Below are 21,301 nucleotides of genomic sequence, written 5' to 3' on the forward strand. Positions count from 1 at the left end.
CCCTATCAAATACCTCATCTGCTTTGTTTTTCTGGCTCCCTTGTCAAATATGTCAATAAAATGTAACACCTGTCAAATGCAGCATGCTAAGCAAAGGAACAGCAGAAAAATGAAACTGCCTATCCTCTACTCTATAATATACGATCTCCTCACTCTACAATCTCCCCCGCCCAATACATAAAGTGGCAACCCTCTCCAGGATAAAAAGTTTGTTTTTCTAAGTAGAAACTTGCCTTACCTCAGCTTTCTTGGAAAATGTCTCTTTATGCAAAGCCTGTAGCTTTCTGAAGTATGTGGAGTCTAACTGTCGAGTTTCTTCCACCAGCTCCACCTAAAAAAAATAAATAAAGCTTGTGACATCAAGAGAATGTATAATTTGCTAGTAACAGTGGGCTGAAAAACAAATACAGTTGCCAATAAAGGAAATTATTTTCAAAGCAAAAGCAGGAAGATAACATAGTTTAAAAGATTAGCTACAGCAGGGTCACACTTCAAAAAGATGCAATAAAAAATGCATACATTTCTATGTAATGATATAGTGCCACCAAAGATCATTCTTCCTTTCTGGAGGAATGTAAACTTACAAACGATGCAAATATATTAGTCACATTTCCAGCTTCTATTCAATATAACTTGATAATAGTCATGAAAGCAGATGCCACTAGCTTTAGGAACCAAATAATTCACAGAACAAGAAATGACGAGACTCCATGTTGTTATTAGTATGTGAGCAAAGGCTTTAATGCTGTAGTAAGAGAGGAGACGGTCAATCATCAAATAAAACCTCATAGCAGTTCTCTGTCTTCAGAGTCTGTAATGTACTATTTCATATAGTCAGGAGAACAAGACCATTTTCTATTTCTCTATTGCAGGGGAAAACCAGCTTGGCTGAAGAGCTGCCTGAGAACTTTCTGTATTTAATAGCTAGCTTTGGTAGTCTGCTGGGTTATTCTTTTCGGGAAAGAGTCTACAGAATACAGTCAGCTGATCTTTTAGATAAGTCCTCATACTTCCAGAAGGAAGTTTCTGGAACTAAGAGAGATTTATTTTTCCTCCTACTAAAAACTGTACAATTTGTTTCATCCATTTTATAAGAATCATGACTAATGCCGAAACTTTTTGGTTTAGGGAAGTTAGTTATAATTCCAAACCTTTTTTTTTTTTTTTAAACCATTGCATCCTCTATGGCATACACTATATTTAAAATAATGACTAGAGAGAATTTTTTAAAACTTCATCTGATATCCAAATTTTCCTACTGTAATAAATGCATTTTTATAATAAAAAGGATACTAGGCTAATTTTTCAGGACAAAGAGAAATCTAATTACTTTGGTCATTGAACTTAGTAAATCATAACAGTTGTTTCAGTCACAATCCAATAAGGTAACTCTATCCAAGGTGTTTTGGTATTAATTTTGTATGACGATCTAAGAAGTTGTTCAGGAGATATGAACAAAGAATAACAATGCAAAGGCAGCAGAGTTCCACCTGAAATTACCTCAGGTACAAAGTACATGCATTAACTTAATATAAAAAGTATACATAGATGGTTTTGATTTGTGATTCAAAGTAAATATTTAAATAAATTGCCTCCACCCATTAATAAAATAGTGAAAATATTCAAGCATTGAGGCTTAAAATGACCTCTTTCAGGATGACAAAAGACGTGCTGAAACTTGTATCCAGTCAAGCAGTCTGACCTGATGAACATCTGGGGGTACTTTAAAATAGAAGTACCGAAGTCAGAGGATCTGCTTTCCACAATACATATGAAACGTTTATGTTTTCCATAGATGTAATATTAACTGAAACTCATCTAGCATAAAATGAAATAGGCTTTTCTGTTAATCAAAATTCAGGCCACTGCTGAAAAGTAGCAAGAAGGGCATATTTACTTATTCACAGGAAACCAAAACTCAGATTTCTCCACTCTGACATACTTGTACGGAGAGCAAAAAATGACATAAAGTCTTTCGTTAGGCAACAATCAGAAAACTGGCAAAAAAAAAAAATCAAGTGATGCCACTGCACTCCAGCCTGGGCGACAGAGCGAGACTCTGTCTCAAAAAAAAAAAAAAAAAAAAATCGAGCGGGTTAACACTTTCCCTGCCCAAATTTTGAGGCCACCCAAATCTTAACTCTAAATCTTAGGGCCACGTGAGACCTTTTTCAGTTTTTCTGTTGCAAGTTAACAGTGCTGCTTATCATCAGCAGTAAACCTAACAATTTTTATTTTTATTTTTATTATTTTATTTTATTTTTTTATTTTATTTTTTTTTTAGACCGAGTTTTGCTCTTGGCATCCAGGCTGGAGTGCAATGGTGCGATCTTGGCTCACTGCAACCTCTGCCTCCCAGGTTCAAGCAATTCTTCTGCCTCAGACTCTCAAGTAGCTGGGATTACAGGCACCCACCACCATGCCTGGCTAATTTTTGTATTTTTAGTAGAGATGGGTTTTCAGCACATTGGCTAGGCTGGTCTTGAACTCCTGACCTCAGGTGATCCACCCGCCTCGGCCTCCCAAAGTGCTGGGATAACAGGCATGAGCATTGCAGTAAACCTGAATGGTTTCACACTCAATTTATTGGTGGCACGGTACCTTTTTATAAGCAATTTTGTCCGATTTTACCATCTTTGTCCATGGCTCAAGAAGGAGGAGAAGGATATATTCCTCTGCTGTGTCAAAAAGGTCTTCAAATGGTGGCTGTATTTTCATATAAATTTCTTTTTTCTTTTCCTGTTGGAGTCCAATGTCAAGAGTGGCAGAAGGAGCAACGTATGTGGCAAAAAGATACTGAAGGAGAAGAGGGAAGACGGGAGAGGATGTTGAGAGAAGCCACAATGGTTAGCAGACACCTCAACATAGGCATTTTTTAAAAACTAAGAGAAGGCAAATAAGCCCACATGATATTTTTCTTGAAAATACGGGTAAAACTACTTAACATGAAGCAATGCATCTATTCGAAAGACTTTGTTTTTCCTTTTGTTTTCTAATTTCTTCATCAGTAATTAGTCAATTTTTCTCAGATTACAAAAATCTGAGGAAGCACTAAATATTATTATGGTAAATTTGAGTTTATGTGCCTCTTTTTTTTCCTTTATGTTCACAACATTTCTAACACATTTGTGTTACTTTCCAAAGTGGCTTGAAATACTTTTTTTTGGAAACAAGAGGCAAGAATACACTAGGACTAAAAAGCTGGCTGTTAGTCTTCTGGAGACCCAACAGACTACCTGCCCTACCAAATTGAGCTGCAGAGTTCTTAAGAATGTTGCTAATTATCCCTTTCTGCCATTAAGTCTTTCCATCTGGTATCCAATGCTGTGGAAGACATAAAGAAAAGCATAAGAGCGAATGGAGGCCAGGTGCAGTGGCTCACACCTGTAATCCCAGCACTTTGGGAGGCCAAGGCGGGTGGATCACTTGAGGTCAGGAGTTCAAGATGAGCCTGGCCAAGATGGTGAACCCCCGTCTCTACTAAAAATACAAAAACTAGCCAGGCGTGGTGGTACACATCTGTAATCACAGCTACTTAGGAGGTTGAGGCAGAAGTAATTGCTTGAACCCGGGTGGCAGAGATTGCGGTGGGCCAAGATCAAGATCATGCCACTGCACTCCAGCCTGGGTGACAAAGTGAGACTCCATCTCAAAAAAAAAAAAAAAAAGTGAATGGAAAGATATACATAGAACCTCCAGCAAACCTGCCACAAATATCTGTTCCATTCTACTAATTGTCATGTCTCTCAATAATAGTTACATATATCTGAGAAGCAATTTAATAACAATTTGTTTAAAAAATGTTTGCATACTGGATATGTCATGCCCTGACATTTGAAATCAAGTTTTACTAAAAATCTCTAGTTAACTTATACTTTATTTCAATTTTATTTCACATACTTAGAATTTGAACCTGATAATATCTCGATCAACTCAGAATAGACAGATACAGATATAAATTTGTACCAAACAGCAAGTAATAGTCTTGTTTAAAATAATCTTTTAAAATACTTAAAGGGTCCATGTTAACAACATAAGCATTTACTGAGTACTCCATCCACTGCATCTTAGACACTTGGCTAGGTGCTATGTATGCAAAGATTAATGAACAAGAGTCAATGCCTATTCTGAAGAAGTCAATTTTGGTGGTGACATGGAGATAAATATCAATGGTTATAATACAGGATGGTAAGTGCTATAAGAGAGGTATGTATTATAAATAAGATCTTTAATAATTCTTTTAAGCTCATCTCCCATTAATCATCTTTCAAATTTTACATTCAAATACAAAGTTCCTATAATTTCCCTAAGTCTTGCTATTTTGCCATTTCATACCATTGCACATATTGTTCCTTCTATCTTGGATGTCTACACTACCCCACATACCTTGTCTGCTTGATAAACTAATTTAGAGTTTAAAACCAACATGAGGCCAGGCACAGTGGCTCACACCTGTAATCCCAGCCCTTTGGGAGGCCGAGGCGGGCAGATCATGAGGTCAAGAGATCCAGACCATCCTGGCCAACATGGTGAAACCCCATCTCTACCAAAAATACAAAAATTAGCTGGGCATGGTGGTGGGCGCCTGTAGTCCCAGCTACTCAGGAGGCTGAGGCATGAAAATCGCTTGAACCCAGGAGGCGGAGGTTGCAGTGAGCCAAGACCGTGCCACTGCACTGCAGCCTGGCAACAGAGTGAGACTCCATCTAAAAAAATTAAAAACCAACATGGATTTCCCCTCCTCTAGGAAGCTTTCACTCACATTCTCCCCCAACAATCACAATTTCTGCTGCTATGCCTGTCACTCTATAATGCAGTTATGTATTTATGTGTCTTCTCTTCTAGACGGAGATCCTTGAGGGCAAAGACTGTAGCTTATTCACTGGTGTATCTCCAATTCCTAGAACTGTTCTTGGCAGACAGTAGATGCCATAAACATTTATTAAATTTTCCAAATCCCTAGAAAAGACTCATTTATGTATTGGACTAGGGAAGGAAAGAAGTCTAGAAACTCTTCAGAGAGAAGATAATTCTTTTTTTTTAAAAAAGAGATGGGGTCTTGCTATGTTGTTCAAGCTAATCTCGAACTCCTGGGCTCAAGCAATCTGCCCATCTTGACATCCCAAAGTGCTGGAATTAACAGGTGTGAGCCACCATGCCTGGCCTCCAGAAGATAATTGTTAAGCTGAATCTCTAAAGATAAGTTGGAGTCAATAATCAGACAATAGAGGAGGGTTGATGAAAGATGGCCCAAGCAGAAGCAAAACACAGGTCAATGCATGGAGGCCTATGGGAGCTTTAAAACCTATGAAGAGATTTTAGGGTTCAAGCAGGTAACACTGGCTAAAGGAAAGAGGTGAATAAGAGAACATACTTTAAAGGGAGGCAGAGACCAGAGCATGAATATGATCTTTTATCCTTTGTTAAGGAATTTGAATTTTTACCTAAAGATATAATGGGGAATCTTTGAAGGATTTTAACTGAGGAGTGACATCATTGGATATGATAGTTTGAGTAAGATCAATATTTGAGGCAGTTTGGAAGTTATTTCAATAGTTAGACAAGAAATTATATGCCACCTTCACCTCTTGCTTGCTTTTTTGCAGTAGCCTTTTAACTGGTCTTCCCAGACTCCTCTTGGCTTTCTTGCAGTCTATTCTTACAACAGCAGACAGAAATATCCTTTTGTGCAGCACTCCTCTGCTCCAACTCTCTAGCAGCCTCCCATCTCACACATAATAAAAGTCAAAATCCTTATAATTACCTATAAACGGAGTTTTTGGAAGTCTCGCAATGATGAGGAGACAAGGATTATAGTTCAGGACCTGTCAGTGGGGAAGTCCCTGTAAACATCCTAAGCTCTCAAAACACCCTGAGAGCAGGAATGGACTAGATATTGACTCCAGCCTCGAGTTTTTAATGTGCCAAAAGAAAATAACTGCCAACATATAATTCTATGTCTAGCAAAAACACCCTTCCAAAATAAAAACAAAATAAAGATGTTATAAATCAACAGACAAAAACAGAGACTTCATCACCAGCAGACCTGTACTAAATGAAATATTAAATGGAGGCTCTAGACAAAAGCAGGATGGACTAGAAAACAATGGAAAGTACAAATATGTGGGTAACTATCAATAAATACTTATTGCAAAATAAAATGATAATAATGAATAAAGTCAGAAGAAATAGTAAAAGAGCCTGAGAAATAGAAGTCAGAGAGATAAGAGGTAAACCAAGTCAGAGTAATGCTACAGAAGCCAAATGAAGAGTTAGCTTAAAGACAGGAGACAGCAAAAAACGGTGTTAATAATATATATTATATACATATATATATGTAAAGACATTAAAGCAACAAAAGAATCAAAGGTGCTGGTTAAAGTGCAATTGAAATGACCTACTGTGAGGTCTATGACACGCAGGAAAGCAAACGAGGTAAGCAAACGCAGGAAAGCAAACGCAGGAAAGCAAAATCAGGGTAGTGATACAGTAATTTGCAGGGTAGAGTATCAAAGAACCAGTGATTAAGATAAGGGAGAAGGGCATGTAGAGTAGTTAAAAGGGAATACTAAAGTTCAGAATATAATAGGCATTCAATAGATATTTGCTGAGTATATAAATGAGAGATGAGTGGCTTAAAGTGAAACAGTGATTTGAAAGGGAAATTTCACAGGTCAAGAATTTAAAGCTGGCAGGGTGTAGTAGCTCATTCCTGTAGTCTCAACATTTTGGGAGGCCAAGGTGGGAGAATCACTTGAGGCCAGGAGTTCGAAATTACAATGAAATATGATGGTGCCACCATACTCCAGACTGGGTGACAAGAGTGAGGAGAGAGACAGAGAGGGAGAGACAGTGAGAGACAGAGAGAAAGAAAAGAAACAGAGAGAGAGAGAGAGAGAGAGTTTTTGAAAGTAAACTAATTAAAATAATGTCTTAGGTAAATTATGAAACTAAAGATTAAAATTATCAAATTAACAACATTTAAAAATGTAGGATTTGCTCCAATAATTCCAAATTCACTTCAAAGAAAAGAAAATTTAACAGCCTAAATTACTTACATTAAAAATCAGTTGTCAGGCTAAATTAGGGCAGAAATACTTTTTTTGAAATTTTTTTTTTTTTTTTTTGCAATTCAAAACTATAGTTTAAAAAGATCTGATGTGCTACATATCAAATTCTCATATGTTGAGCATTCTGGTTGGTAAAAGAAAAGTTCTCATATAGAAATCAGGATAATGCCTTTGATTTTTTTTAATTTTTTTTGAGACGGACTCTCGCTTTATCGCCCAGGCTGGAGTGCAGTGGTGTGATCTTGGCTCACCGCAAGCTCCACCTCTTGGGTTCACGCCATTCTCCTGCCTTAGCCTCCCAGACAGCTGGGACTACAGGTGCCCGTCACCACGCCCAGCTAATTTTTTGTATTTTTAGTAGAGATGGGGTTTCACCACGTTAGCCAGGATGGTCTCAAAATCCTGACCTCGTGATCCGCCCGCCTCGGCCTCCCAAAGTGCTTGGATTACAGGCGTAAGCCATCGCGCCTGGCCTGATTTCTTTTTTTAAATGAAAACAGAGAAGAGGGTAAAGTAGGAAAGAAGTTGAAATGGTGGCTAGGATAACAATGACAGCTGTTAGGATTGTCAGCTTCTGGTGGATGCCTAAATCTATTTCCCTTCTCTTTTACTCTCAGTCTTACCTTTACTCTTTAAGATTTAGTGCTACCCTCAGTTCCATGAGATAATCTACCTGTGATTTAGATAGTCTACTACTATATCTATACTATGGTGGACACTTCATGATGCCCTGTTGAAGCTAAGTTTCTGTATATGATTGTATCCAACTGCCTTGGGCTTTTTACCTTCTTAAATTTTGCTTTATGATTTTCTTCAAAATAAGTTTCTCTTTATTTTACCACTTACCATATTAGTAGAACAACTTCCTCTCTCTGGCCATACTTTTCATCTATTTGTATCTCCTCACCAAGTTTTTCTTCATCTTCAGCACAATCTGAAGGTTATTCTTGTCCTCTAAATAAATCATGCACCAGCTGCTTTATCTTACTTTCTTAGACAATTGGGACTGAGAACTGTCCATTATTTCAACTATACTCTTACCAACATCCATAATTCCTCCCCACTCTATCCTCAAGTTCCTAATAAAAACATAATGACTGACTCCATTACAAATAGACTTCAAAAAAAACTTAGCTGCAATCAAAAAGTTGGTTACATTTTTGCTTATTTCTAATCAATGCCATTTCCCATTTTAAAACTGCCATCCTCTTTAATGCTCCCAACTGTATTCTTACACTTCTTCACTTTCAGTAGACTTTATCTTCCACGTGACCGGGGAAAACCATGGGTATAAATGCCCTGAACTTTCCTCTCAAGAGCTCTCTTCTAAATCTTTTTGTTTCTCTGATGTCTCAAAGACATCTTTCCAATCCTAAGCCATTCAGGTGTGCTTGACCATGTTCCTCCAGAGCCTGTTAACACCAATTATTTTCTTAGTGCCTTGTTTCTTTAATCTACCTCTCCACTGATTCCATTTCCTTCTTTATGCTACAAAGTTGTTGAAATCTAGTGCCTCTCTCATTCTAAAATGTTTTTCCTGACTCTGTTTTGCCCCCTACTTCTTACCCTACTTCTCTCTTCCCTCTCTCTACAAGTCTCCATAGTCACTCCTCAATCTATGGAAGTCTGGCTTCCATGCCAATGACAATGATCTCAAAGATCACTAAAAACCACATAATCGCCAATTCAATAGCTTCTTTCCTTAATCTTCATTCAACCTGATCCCTTATGCAGCTTTAATAATGCTTATTATCTCCTCTCTCCTTGACTCTCTTTCCTCTGACTTCGCCAACCCTTTCTCTTGATTCTATGCCAATTTCCGCTTCTTCTCAGGCTCTTTGCTGATTCCTTTTCCTCCATTCCTCCCTTAAAAGATGACACTCACTAAAGTTCTATGCTCAACTACACCTTCTCAGTTCATGCCCCTGCAGTTTCTCACATGAGCCAAGCACTCCCTCACAGGACTTCTGTACTCTGCACTCTATCCCTTCTATGCTCTCTACCCTCATCTTCTTTTCCTCTTTCACTGAGCTTCTATTCATCCTAAAGACTCAGCTTCCTTGGCTCCTGAAGTCTGGCTTAAGAATCCATCCTGTGTGTTCCCATGGACCCTGTACTTTTATGTTTTTCCCATTGGACCCTACATTCTACAAAGACAGAGGCTGGGTCTACTTTGTTTATTACTGTATCCCTAGCATCTGGCATAATGAGAAATTTAGAATGAGTGGATGAATGGAAGACTTCATCTAGCCCCAAAAATTTAACAGTCAATCATTGCGGAAGAACTCCATATATTAATACTAATAGCTTTAGACCTGATTTCTTTCCTGAACTCAAAACCTTTGCTTCTAGCAGCCTACTTTGTTATAGCTACATGAATATCTTCCAGACCCTCAATGACTCAATAATATAGCAAATTATCCTTTCCTAACTTCTAAAGCCTCTCCCTTCCTCCTGTGTTTCCAGTTTTCTTTTCTCTTTTTTTTTTTCTTTTCTTTTCTTTTCTTTCTTTCTTCTTGAGATGTCGCCCAGGCTGGAGTGCAGTGGCATGATCTCAACTCACTGCAACCTCTGCCTGCCAGGTTCAAGCAATTCTTGTGCGTCAGCCTCCTGAGTAGCTGGGACCACAGGCACGCACCACTACGCCAGGCTAATTTTTGTATTTTTAGTAGAGACAGGGTTTCACCATGTCAGCCAGGCTGGTCTTGAACTCCTGATCTCAAGTAATCTGCCTGCCTTGGCCTCCCAAAGTTCTGGGATTACAAGCGTGAGCCACCATGCCTGGCCTCCAGTTTTCATTAATAATATACCATTCATAGTATAATTTTGGACTGTTCCCTGCACTCCCCTTTTTTATTCTCAAATGCAAATCCTATGAATTTAATCTCTCCAATGAAACAAGGAGAAACTAACAAAAGCAAATATAAAAATATCAGGAGGTAGTAAGTAGCATAACTTCCATCTCAAGAAACATCATAAAACTCAGTTTTCTGACCAAGCAAGGCCAGACCTTTCCCAGGTTACTGTCTGCTACCTTTCTTCCTGACCTCACACTCATATTTTGCTCTAGCCATGGGGATTCACGCATATTATTTAGCTACAGAGTCTGCAGTCTCTAGGAGCTATATAATTGGGACAGTCATGTGTCCCTACTCTGGTCTAAGCCTACTGTCTTGGCATAATTATTAATAGTTTCATTCTCAAAAGCATCTGGGTTTAGATGATAAATTATATGGTTCCTCTATATTTGATTGTCATCAGTTAGATAAATTCTGAAATTTCTCTAAAACAAGACTCCTAGAAACACTTGACACATATTTAAAGCTGAAAATAACGCAAAGAAAAGCAGAAGATGTTCTGTGATAAGAAACAGACATTTGTCTAATTCTCAATCATATTAATTGAATAGCTATACTCGAATGCCAACATCTCAAACCAATAATATACAATTTAGAACTTGGGTTGACGCTTCATAGACTTCCCTGTTAAAAATAAATAAACTAGAGAGGAGAGGGGAGGAAAAAAGAAATGAACTAAATGATTGCACCTAAATGTAGGTATTAATTTGCCCTTCCACTTTTTTTCTTTTGCTTCCTCACCACATTTATTGAATTGTCACCCAAACAATTTCTCTTTGTTCAAGAATATCAACCCCCATCTGACAACCAGCATAATCCTTAAGAATAATACACTCTCCTGCTGGGTGCGGTGGCTCACACCTGTAATCCCAGCACTTTGGGAGGCCGAGGCAGGCGGATCACGAGGTCAGGAGATCGAGACCATCCTGGCTAACACGGTGAAACCCTGTCTCTACTAAAAATACAAAAAATTAGCCGGGCACGGTGACGGGTGCCTGTAGTCCCAGCTGCTCAGGAGGCTGAGGTAGGAGAATGGCGTGAACCCGGGAGGTGGAGCTTGCAGTGAGCCGAGATCGGGCCACTGCATTCCAGCCTGGGTGACAGAGCGAGACTCGGTCTCAAAAAAAAAGTAAATTAATAATAATATACCTAATGTTAAATGACGAGTTACTGGGTTCAGCACACCAACATGGCACATGTATACATATGTAACTAACCTGCACATTGTGCATATGTACCCTAAAACTTAAAGTATAATTAAAATAATAATAATAATAATAATAATAATACACTCTCCCTACATTCCTGATTCCTTACCAGTCTTTTTTTTTTTTTTTTTTTTTAAACAGGGGCTTGCTCTGTCACCCACGCTGAAGGGCAGTGGCATGATCTTGGCTCACTGAAACCTCTGCCTCCTGGGCTCAAGCAATCCTCTTGTCAACTTTCATCACCATGCTCCACTAATTTTTAAAAAATATTTTGTAGAGACGAGGTCTCATTATATTGCCCAGGCTGGTCTCAAACTCCTAGGCTCAAGTGATCCTTCCCTCTTGGCCTCCCAAAGTACTGGGATTATAAGCATGAGCCACCATGCCCAGTCCTTTATTGAAAAATCACAGAACTGGAAGCATTAAAAAGGGGCTTGTGAGGTCATCCAATCCACGGCATCCCAAGCCTACATTACACACATTTGTTGTCTTTCGTTGAAGTTGTCTCTGCTGTTCCTCACCTCCCCAGGATGGTAGGGACACAGGTGGTTAAGGGAGTAAGGATGAGAAAACTGAATTCAGTTTGTCAATTCTTTATTAGCCCATACAGTAAAATTATAGTACATTTAAACTGAATTATGGTACTAAAATCTGAAGATGTCTTTCTAATAATCCAAGGCAATCTGTAAGTGGATAACTAACAACTGAGTATATATATATATATATATATATATATATATATATATATATATAGCAAATACAAGATATTGTAATTTATATTTAAAACAAAAGTTTAAAAAGCTAAACAACACACTTAAAATCTTTATAAAGATTATAAAATCATTTTAAGTTGATATAAATTGACAAGATGAAACGTAAAGATTATACTATATGATATATAAATACTATAGTCTGATTATGGGTTAGAAACATTGTTTAAATATCCAAATCATTTGCTTTTTTACTGGCCACCCAGTTCTTCCTTTCTAGCCACAGAGTAAATAACAATGTAGCTCATGTTAGAGAAGAAAATGCTCCCTTCATATTCCAGTCAGCTACTCTGATTCACATTCAAGCAGAGATTCACTCACACACAGCTGTGGCCAACATGAGTCCAATTTAAACATTAACCTATGATGCTTTAACAACCCAGCAGGAAAGTTTTTGGGAAGGGATACAAGCACTGCCTGTCTGTGATCAAACTGCCTGGCACTGCACACAACATGGCTCTAAGCCTCATCTCTCCTGGAGACACTCAAAGGTTATGTAATCAGGAAATGCACAATGTGCTGCTTGCCCCGCACCTCTCTACACCTGTGCCTGTGACTCACTTTCTTGGCATCTGTATCAAAAAAAAAAAAAAAAAAGCAATGCCCGCCTCTAAAAAATCTTTTACAGTCTTGAAATTCTGGGAGTTAATTTTCTAGCCTAACTGAACTGTTAATATTTCTCGAGAGTTAACAAGACTAGCAAGAAAAATGATGTAGGATGGATACCATGAGACAGAAGGAAGAGCTGAATTGGAGAGCAGAAAAAAGAATGGAGAAAAAAATTAGAATAAATGAAGACACACACAAAAAAAAGGGCAGGGGAAGAAAAACCATATTTTGATTAATGTTTTGCTTTCTAAATAGCGTTAAAATGAAGAACAATGTTTAATTTATTTTTAATACATATTAGTTTGCTGACATTATTGGGGGAAAAAGTGAACAAATATTCCTGTTTGCATCTTCAAGGAAATCTCAGCTGCTTCATTAATTAGAGACAATATCCTCTATATAATACCTACATTGTACTATTTATATATGAGATAGCTCAAACGATTTAAAATATGACATTTCCCACTGCAATTTATATTTTTCCAACAGTATGATATTTTTCATGCAAGATTTCCGCACCACTTAATAGTTTCCAAAATCATTTTGAAATTGTGTGTTAATAAGCATATTCTTGGACAGAAGTGAATCCCCATCTCCTTTCAAATGTATCATAATGCATGCCAGGCTTACTTTTCCCACATTAATGTTTTCTTATTGAATGATAAGGTCTAGATAAACATACCTGAGAAATGAAAACTGTGTGTTTATTGAACTTATTCTTGTTTTTAACAATGTCAAAAGCAAAAAAAAAATGGAAATATTTTCCACAACTGTCTGTACTATTTGGATTTCTCTTTGTATCAAAGGCTAAATGATGACAGCTATGGGATTAGATTCCAATTAGCATACTGCAGAAGCACCCAGCAAAGTATTCTCACTGTGCCAAAGGTGAGCACAGACTTTGGGAAGGCATCTTTTCCATAAGTAGGGGCCATTTGATGAGCTACAGCTTGACACTTATCTGCGTTCCAATGAAAACAAGAACAATTTCTCTGCAGCCTTAAAAGGCAAAGTCAGAAATAATACCAAATGTTATAACATGTGTTGATTTGTTATGTTACATTTCAGCTGTTAGTTATGTTAATGGAACAGTTTCACATACTTTGTTTTGATGTATTTATTTTAATGATCATGTGTATGTATCTTGCTATGATTGCCTGGTAACACTGATTACCTGATGTTCTGCTGTCACCACCAGGCCAGGACTGGAAGTAAGAAAGTGAAATGTAAAACTTTGGAACTGTATGACTTAAAATGAGTCCGTCAGTACATAAAGAATAAAATGTATTCAAAACCTATATACTATGAGATCTTAATACTATTTGACAGCACATCTCGTAGAGCATATCACCAGATTAACTAAAATTGATGACATTTTAAAAGTAGACTTCCAATATGGTATTCCAGAGATTAGGAGAAAACATTCATGCTTCAGCATTTTGTATCACTAATAAGTCCATTTTTTTTAGACCCATTACTTGACTACAAAAGTAAAAGAGGGAATTCTAATCATGTAATTAGTAAGGCAGCAGAAGGCATTTTAATATGTATCTTTCACATTCTTCTCATAATTTTCCAAGATGCTCACCAAGACAGTATAAGAACTATAAAACCATCTGCTGTTGCAAAAAAGTTCTTTTTTTTTTTTTTTTTTAAGACGGAGTTTCGCTCTTGTTGTCCAGGCTGGAGTACAATGGTGCAATCTCGGCTCACCGCAACCTCCACTTCCCAGGTTCAAGTGATTCTCCTGCCTCAGCCTCCCGAGTAGCTGGAATTACAGGCACCTGCCACCACGCTCAGCTAATTTTGTATTTTTAGTAGCGATGAAGTTTCCCCATGTTGGTCAGGCTGGTCTCTAACTCCCGACCTCAGGTGATCCACCCGCCTCGGCCTCCCAAAGTGCTGGGATTACAGGCGTGAGCCACCGCGCCCAGCCGCAATTTTCTTCTCCTTACCATCAGGTAGCACTAAGGTTCTGCCTGATGGACTGACAGGGTGGTATCAGCAAAGACCTAGCCAGCCCCTGGGAAAAAGAGATATTCCACAAAAGTCATGGCACTATTTCATACACTCTAAAGACAAAAGAAGAAAAAGCCTTTGGCTACTGAAATATACAAAGCTTTTTCATAAGCTCCTTCATGAAGTTCACAGTAAACTGTGCAGGACCTGGTGATTCTGGAGGAGGGATTATGTGCCTTCTTTGGTAAGTGTAAGTGAGTGGTTCATAAGCAGTCTCCAAAAGGTGGAAGAAACTTTTTAAAGGTGAAGAGTCAGGATCTCCAGCTGTAACATTAGAGAAGAAATGGAGAGGATTCACAGTGATGCTTTTCTTGTTATTACTTCTCTTCCTCCCTTATAAGCAATGGTCTACTGGAGCCAGCTTGTACCAGCTCACAAGAGCCGATTCATAAACATTCAGGAATTTTGTGAGTCAGTTGTTAAACTCTGTCATTACCAAAAATTAAATCACATAAACTTACAATTAAAGAAATTATGATTCAAGTCCAAAGGCCTCAGGAAAAAAAGAAGTTATATTAAAAACAAAAATAATGACTACTCAAAACTCATTACTTCCTGTTGATTTTACTGTTTTGCTATTAATATTACCCATGGTCTTGAGGTGTATCTGTATGGGGGAAATATTATATGATGGGGTGCTACTGCACATCTCTTCCCAACTCTGCATTCAGTGACGTCATGTTGGCAGCTTGAAATCATCCATGGTGAGAGTATTTATACCCAGAGATCAGCAAATGCTACAAATCAGGGCTGCCTTTTCCCCTAGAGATCTGGTTGTTAAACATTTCTCATCATAGCACTGATTATAAGGCAAATATACTTCTCTTCCTATCACGATCACTAAAGAAAGAGAAATAAAGTAGGAAAAAATAAATGACACCAGCTACTTCAAATATTTACTGGCAGCAAAGCTACATATCAGTATATACCAAGTCACACCAGAATATGCCAATTTGTAACACAGTTTACTTACATACTCTGTTTAACAGACATCCATTTAAAAAAATATACAGTAAAGGCCCTGTTAATAGTTAGAGTAAAGCTGAACCAGAAGAGGAGGGTCAACAGCTTTTCTTTAAAATTGTTTGTTTACATTCTGAATAGTCCTTATTTAGAAAGGGTCAAAACTAAGCTTCAAATATTAAATTTATCTTCAGTCTGATAAATTAATCTGAAGAGGTAAGAGTTTAGTGGGGAAAATCTTATTAGCTTGGCCTGATGAGAAAGTACAAGGAACATATTTGAAGAAGAAACATTAAAGCATTATGAGAAATAGAAATGGTACTAATGGATCTTGATTCAGTGTCTGGACCCCAAAGAGACCAAAATCACTTCACAGATCATCTTAAACATAACAGAACAGATGTCCACTAAACTGTAACAACAACAAAGAAACCATATTGCTGTACGTGATGACAAATAGCAAAGTAACATGGGATCTGCTCAACTGGGCTCAATAACTCTATGCTTGGACTTTATATAAAACAATGAGATGAACTGTCCTCCAAGAAGCTAAGGGTGAAAAATAAAAAAAAGAGTCCCCAGAGGTATTTATAAAAGAAATACAAATGCTGTGATACAGGATACTTTCAGAAATCACAAAATATTTACTTCAGCAAAAAGAGAAGTCTGTTTTCATAACCATTCACAGCTCTAGCAGGCATAGAACATTATTATCTGAGTTCATATGAGGCAGAAAAAGAAAATAACAAGCAAGTTCAAGCAATCCAATCTTTTTTTCTGCAAAAGGAGGAAAAAATGATGATTTTTAATGACCTCTCATATCCCACTAGGAGCTCAAAAACATTACTGAGGAGCTATGCCGAGAGGGAATAAATTACAGATGGAGCTTTCCACAGATGGATTTTCATGTGAAGGACCTTGGGTTTTTAAAATAGGAATCTTAAAGATGGGATCTAGGGATTGCAACATCTTGATACCAAGAGGCAAACTACCACAGAGATCAACACAAGATGGACTTGTACGAAAAAAGATAATGATGACAAACTAGAATTTTTGCCAATTGCTCAGATCCTACTAAAGAGAATTCAAAGCAAATGAGAGCCTAAGAAAATGCCAATAGGATAAAACAGTAAAACAATTTGAATCATTTGGGACAGAATAAAAAATCAGAAGGGGAAAATAGAATGTGTTAAGAAAAGATGAGAACAAACCAGGGACAAAAAAGGCTAGGTTTTTAAGATAGAGTTGGGTCATTGCTTAAGACATTTTAAGTAAAATCAATTGAGTGCATGATGAAATAAAATAAACAAGCACACAGAAAAAAAATGTTATTACTATGCAGTTTAAGGCAATCTAAGGAACAAATAAAGGTTTTATTTTATAAATTTTTGGATTTGTTTTTCAAAAAATCTTTGACAAAAGCAAGATATACATTTAAACTAATGGAATTATTTAACTTCTATTAATAAATAACTTCTTGGAAATCAGTGAACAAAAAAAAATTCAATTTACTTTATTTATTTATTTATTTATTTTGAAATAGGGTCTCACTATGTTACCCAGGCTGGAGTGCAGTGGCGCAGTCTCAGCTGACTGCAACCTCCTAGGCTCAAGCCTAGCCTCCTGAGTAGCTGGGACTACAGGTGCACACCACCACACCAGGCTAATTTTTGTATTTTTTTTGTAGAGATAGGGTTTTGCTATGCTGCCCAGGCTGGTCTCGAACTCCTAGGCTCAAGTGATCTACCTGCCTTGGCTTCCCAAAATGCTGAGATAAATAATTCAATTTTAAAAACATGATTATATTAAAATTTCTGGTTTGGGAAAAAAAACAAACCTGTTTCACCAGTATGATAATCTATGCTAACAAAGCTCACAAGACTGATACATGAAACCAGAATATCAAGTGATTGCTGTACAATGAAAAATGAGAAAATCAACCATCATTAAGGTTGTAGGTCTATGTTTACCAGCACACCATCTTGGAAAACAAGTTTACATAGTCAGAATAAGTGAAGGTAACTGTATGAACCCTATGAATATTCCCTCCATCAAGATCTATCAGGCTGACTAGATGCAAGGAGCAGACAGCTTAGGACAGCACTTCAAGGGCATGTCAAGGTCTGCTTCTGAGACACTACACCTTCTGGGATGCCACTGCCAAACAATATCTCTTCATGAGTGAAACATTCTTTTTCTTTTTTTCTTTTTTAAGAACTAGGGTCTCACTCTGTTGCTAATGCCGGACTGCAACTGGAATACACTGGTGCACTCATAGCTCACTGCAGCCTCCAATTCCTGAGCTCAAGTGATCTTCCTGTTTCAGCCTCCCAAGTAGCTAGGACTACAAGCATGGGCCACCATACCTGGCTCATCTTTTAAATTTTTTATAGAAATAGGGTCTCACCACATTGTTCATGCTGATCCTGAACTCCTGGGGTCAAGTGATCTTCCCAGCTCAGCCTCCCAAATGCTGGGATTATAGGTGCGAGCCACTGTGCTTGGCCTGGAAAATTCTTTCTTTATATGTGCTGGCATCTTCATTACAAATCTTGCAGGCCTGTGAAGCCCTTTTGTCTCTAGACAGCTGCTCATATCTGTTCTGATTTATTACACATTCATTTTCTAGTTTAAATTTCAAAAAGCAACCATATTTTTAGGTTCCTTGGGTGAAGTGGGAGGGGACAGGGAGATTTCATTGCTGCTCTAATGCAATTTATTAACAGCTCCCTTTTTGTTGTTGTTTTTTGGTTTTTTCCAAGAAAGAGTCTTGCTTTGTCACCCAGGCTGGATTGCAGTGGTATGATCTTGGCTCACTGCAACCTCCACCTCCCAGGTTCAAGCAATTCTCCTGCCTAGCCCGCTGAGTAGCTGGGATTATAGGCATGCGCCACCACGCCAGGTTAATTTTTGTATTTTTAGTAGAGATGGGTTTCACTATGTTGGCTAGGCTGTTCTCGAACTCCCGACCTTGTGATCCACCCACCTTGGCCTTCCAAAGTGCTGGGATTACAGGCGTGAGCCACCACGCCCAGCCAAGAGCAAACTGGAAAGACAGAATGTTGATCATTGCTGAAGCTTAGTGAAGGTATATGGGGGCTCATTAAACTGTTTTCAGATAAAATTTTTCTTAAAAAAATAAAAACACTCGGCTGGCTGTCATTTCCAAATAATCGATGACTATCTTTAATTAGGTTTATAATATGTTGCTACAAATATAAACATGCCAATGAGTTCATGAATTTTTTCAATACCTATCACAGCACCTTTTATATGGCACCTTCAGTCATGAGCAAACAAGGTAAACAGAGCAGACTGTCTTCATGGACCTACAGTCTCATGAAGAAAAAAAATATTAAAGGTGATGTTTGACATTTAATGTTCATAAAGATAGTTTAAGATATTAAAATGAAAGATTAAACAAGGTGATAAACAGATACTCTCTTTTCTAGAGATAATAATAAGAAAGCAATGGCTTAGAAGTTAAGAGTACAGGGTCTGGAGTCAGAATACTTGGTACTAATTCCAAGTTCACCAATTGCTAAATGGATGGCATTAGGAAAGCATTCAACTTCCCTAAGTCTCAGTTTCCAAATCTGTAAAATAAAGATACTAATCTACCTCTTAGGATTGTCTAGAATTAAATAAAATTATCCTTATAAAGTTATTACCACAGAACCTAACAGAAACATTAACGAAATGTCAGGCATAATAGATAATGGTGTTTCAGAGAAGTTCAGGTGTTGGCCCTTCTGGAAACAAGAGGATTAAAAGAGGATCTATAAATAAATAAATAAATAAATAAAAGAGGATCTTTGGAGATCCTTTTTTGGTCCATAATCCTATAGTATTCAAAAATCTTAAGACTCTATGCATAACTGGTGTAAACATCAGGAAGTGAGGAAATGAGTGGGTAGCTACAAGCCAGAAAGCTGGCTGCTGTGCTTGTTCTTCCTGAACCCACTTCACTAGCAAACATGACAAAATGCAATGCAACACGAGAACCCTGCTGATTCTGTGCTCAGTGATTCACAGTGTACATGAATCCAAGCCTGACCGCTAATTGGGACACCCTCTCTCTGGTAACAAAAACAAATAATGTAACAAAGCCTGAATAGTAATTGCCCAGCACTCCAGAAACAATCTAATTGTGAAGACACCAAAATTTACCATAAAGCTATAAAGAGGTACATGATTTTCCACATTCAATCACCAGCCAACCTCACCCCTCACCCATGCCCATTCATCTTTTAGAAAACAGAGTTTGATTCTTAATGCTGCTGCTGAATAGAGAAATAATGAGCTCTGTTAGTGCACCTGAAAATACACCATCAGCCTAGAGAAGGAGAACTTAGCTCATGACACTTTAATGAAAATGTCAGGACCACCCTGAAGTATTTAGGTCCTGTAAATGCCAAGTAAAGAGAGGAGCTAAACAATTAAGGTAATGGATGACAGTGAGCAAAGGAAAAATAAAGCTGATTATCAGAGAAAAATCTTCAACACTGCCCCTCTTATGCCATGAAGTTTTTTCAACGGAATTTGTGATTACACCCAAGGTTTTGGGTGTTACCTCAGACTTCAATGGAAAACACTGTAAGAACAATCCAAATTTTATGGCGGAGGAGCTACATGGTCTTAACTGGTTTTTTCTCTCTCAATCTTTCTAGGGTTCTCTGGAAAAGTAGGCAAAAGAAAGCACATTCTTGACCCTTGATAGAAAGAATGCTTGGGGAGCTGCACCTGTGCTTTGTTCACCAAGGTGTTCCCAGCACCAATCACAGCCTAAGGTAGTAGGTGTTTGGTAAATGTTTGTGGAAATAGCAATAACATGTTTAGGCTAGGAAAAATGTGTTCTCCTAACTGCTAGTCTAACTGCTATTCAGTTTATATTGATTTACTGGTTTGTACACTATAAAAGCAGGAGCAAAGGGGATAAATACATAGACATACTCAGAGAACCTTAAGGCAGGGCTACAATGCACAACCTAGTATGAACATCATTTGGATCCACACTGTGTCTCAGATCACCTAATAGGAGACTGAAATGACCTAGGGCCAGAGAGGATAACGATAGCAATAAATAATTACTGAATAATTTAATGAATTCTGCATTACAATTACATCACAACTTATGGGCTTCCTAAAAACACCAATGCACAACATGGATCTGGTGACATTTACTGACTCAGCTTTTGTGTTTTCTTTTTCTCTTGTGAAATTTTGCAAACACAAGAGTAAACATGCAACAGTACTAATAGTAGAAGTCACCTGGACTGACTTATTTGTCACGGGACCCATCAAGTGACTTCTTCATAGAAATGGGAGAAACAACAGGAGTCTCTCACTGGAGCATTACAGCAGAGTATTTTCAAGCTGTCATATCATTGGGTGGAGACGTCAGGAGCAGGACTTGCAAATGTTAAAATTTCATTTGGCTGTGGCTGAAGATACTAGAAAGATGTAAAATTGATTCTGAAGTTGTTAATCTGAATAAAATAGGACAGTGTCCTAAGAAGCATAAGACTAAAGGACAGCAGCTTTTGGCTCAAAAATGAGAAAAAAGGAAACAGTTCCCTCATTCCTGCAGGTATTTGAAAAGAAGCCAATGACTTAAAAAGTAAAACAAAACAATAACCAACTGTTTTCTGCCAGTAAAGTGAGAAATTATTTCATTATCAGTTAAGATGCTATTACCTGGTTGGGCATGGTGGCTCATGCCTGTAATCCCAACACTTTGGGAGGCTGAGGTGGGAGGATTGCTTGAGTACAAGAGTTCAAGACAAGCCTGGGCAACATGTGAG

At 37.8% G+C, this 21,301-nt stretch overlaps 1 protein-coding gene across 30 annotated transcripts in view; it reads right to left on the bottom strand.

Moving 5' to 3' along the window:
- RGS22 (regulator of G protein signaling 22) overlaps window positions 1-21,301 on the bottom strand; it is a 160,982-nt gene that overhangs the window by 52,216 nt on the left and 87,465 nt on the right. For 27 of the 30 annotated variants that reach the window (XR_008504061.2, XR_010127331.1, XM_054497635.2 and 24 more), the window contains 2 exons: window positions 2,602-2,796; window positions 239-331 (listed from right to left, as the gene is read on the bottom strand). Coding sequence is in view for 28 of the 30 variants with exons in the window: in XM_054497635.2 (XP_054353610.2) it covers window positions 239-331; window positions 2,602-2,796 (288 nt within the window). In the remaining 2 variants the exon portion in view is untranslated. The remainder of the gene's footprint in view (window positions 1-238; window positions 332-2,601; window positions 2,797-21,301) is intronic. The other 3 variants (XM_054497627.2, XM_063669417.1, XM_054497624.2) reach the window with 1 other exon arrangement.

Source organism: Pongo pygmaeus, chromosome 7, assembly GCF_028885625.2.
Source record: "Pongo pygmaeus isolate AG05252 chromosome 7, NHGRI_mPonPyg2-v2.0_pri, whole genome shotgun sequence".
NCBI classification, from domain to species: domain Eukaryota; kingdom Metazoa; phylum Chordata; class Mammalia; order Primates; family Hominidae; genus Pongo; species Pongo pygmaeus.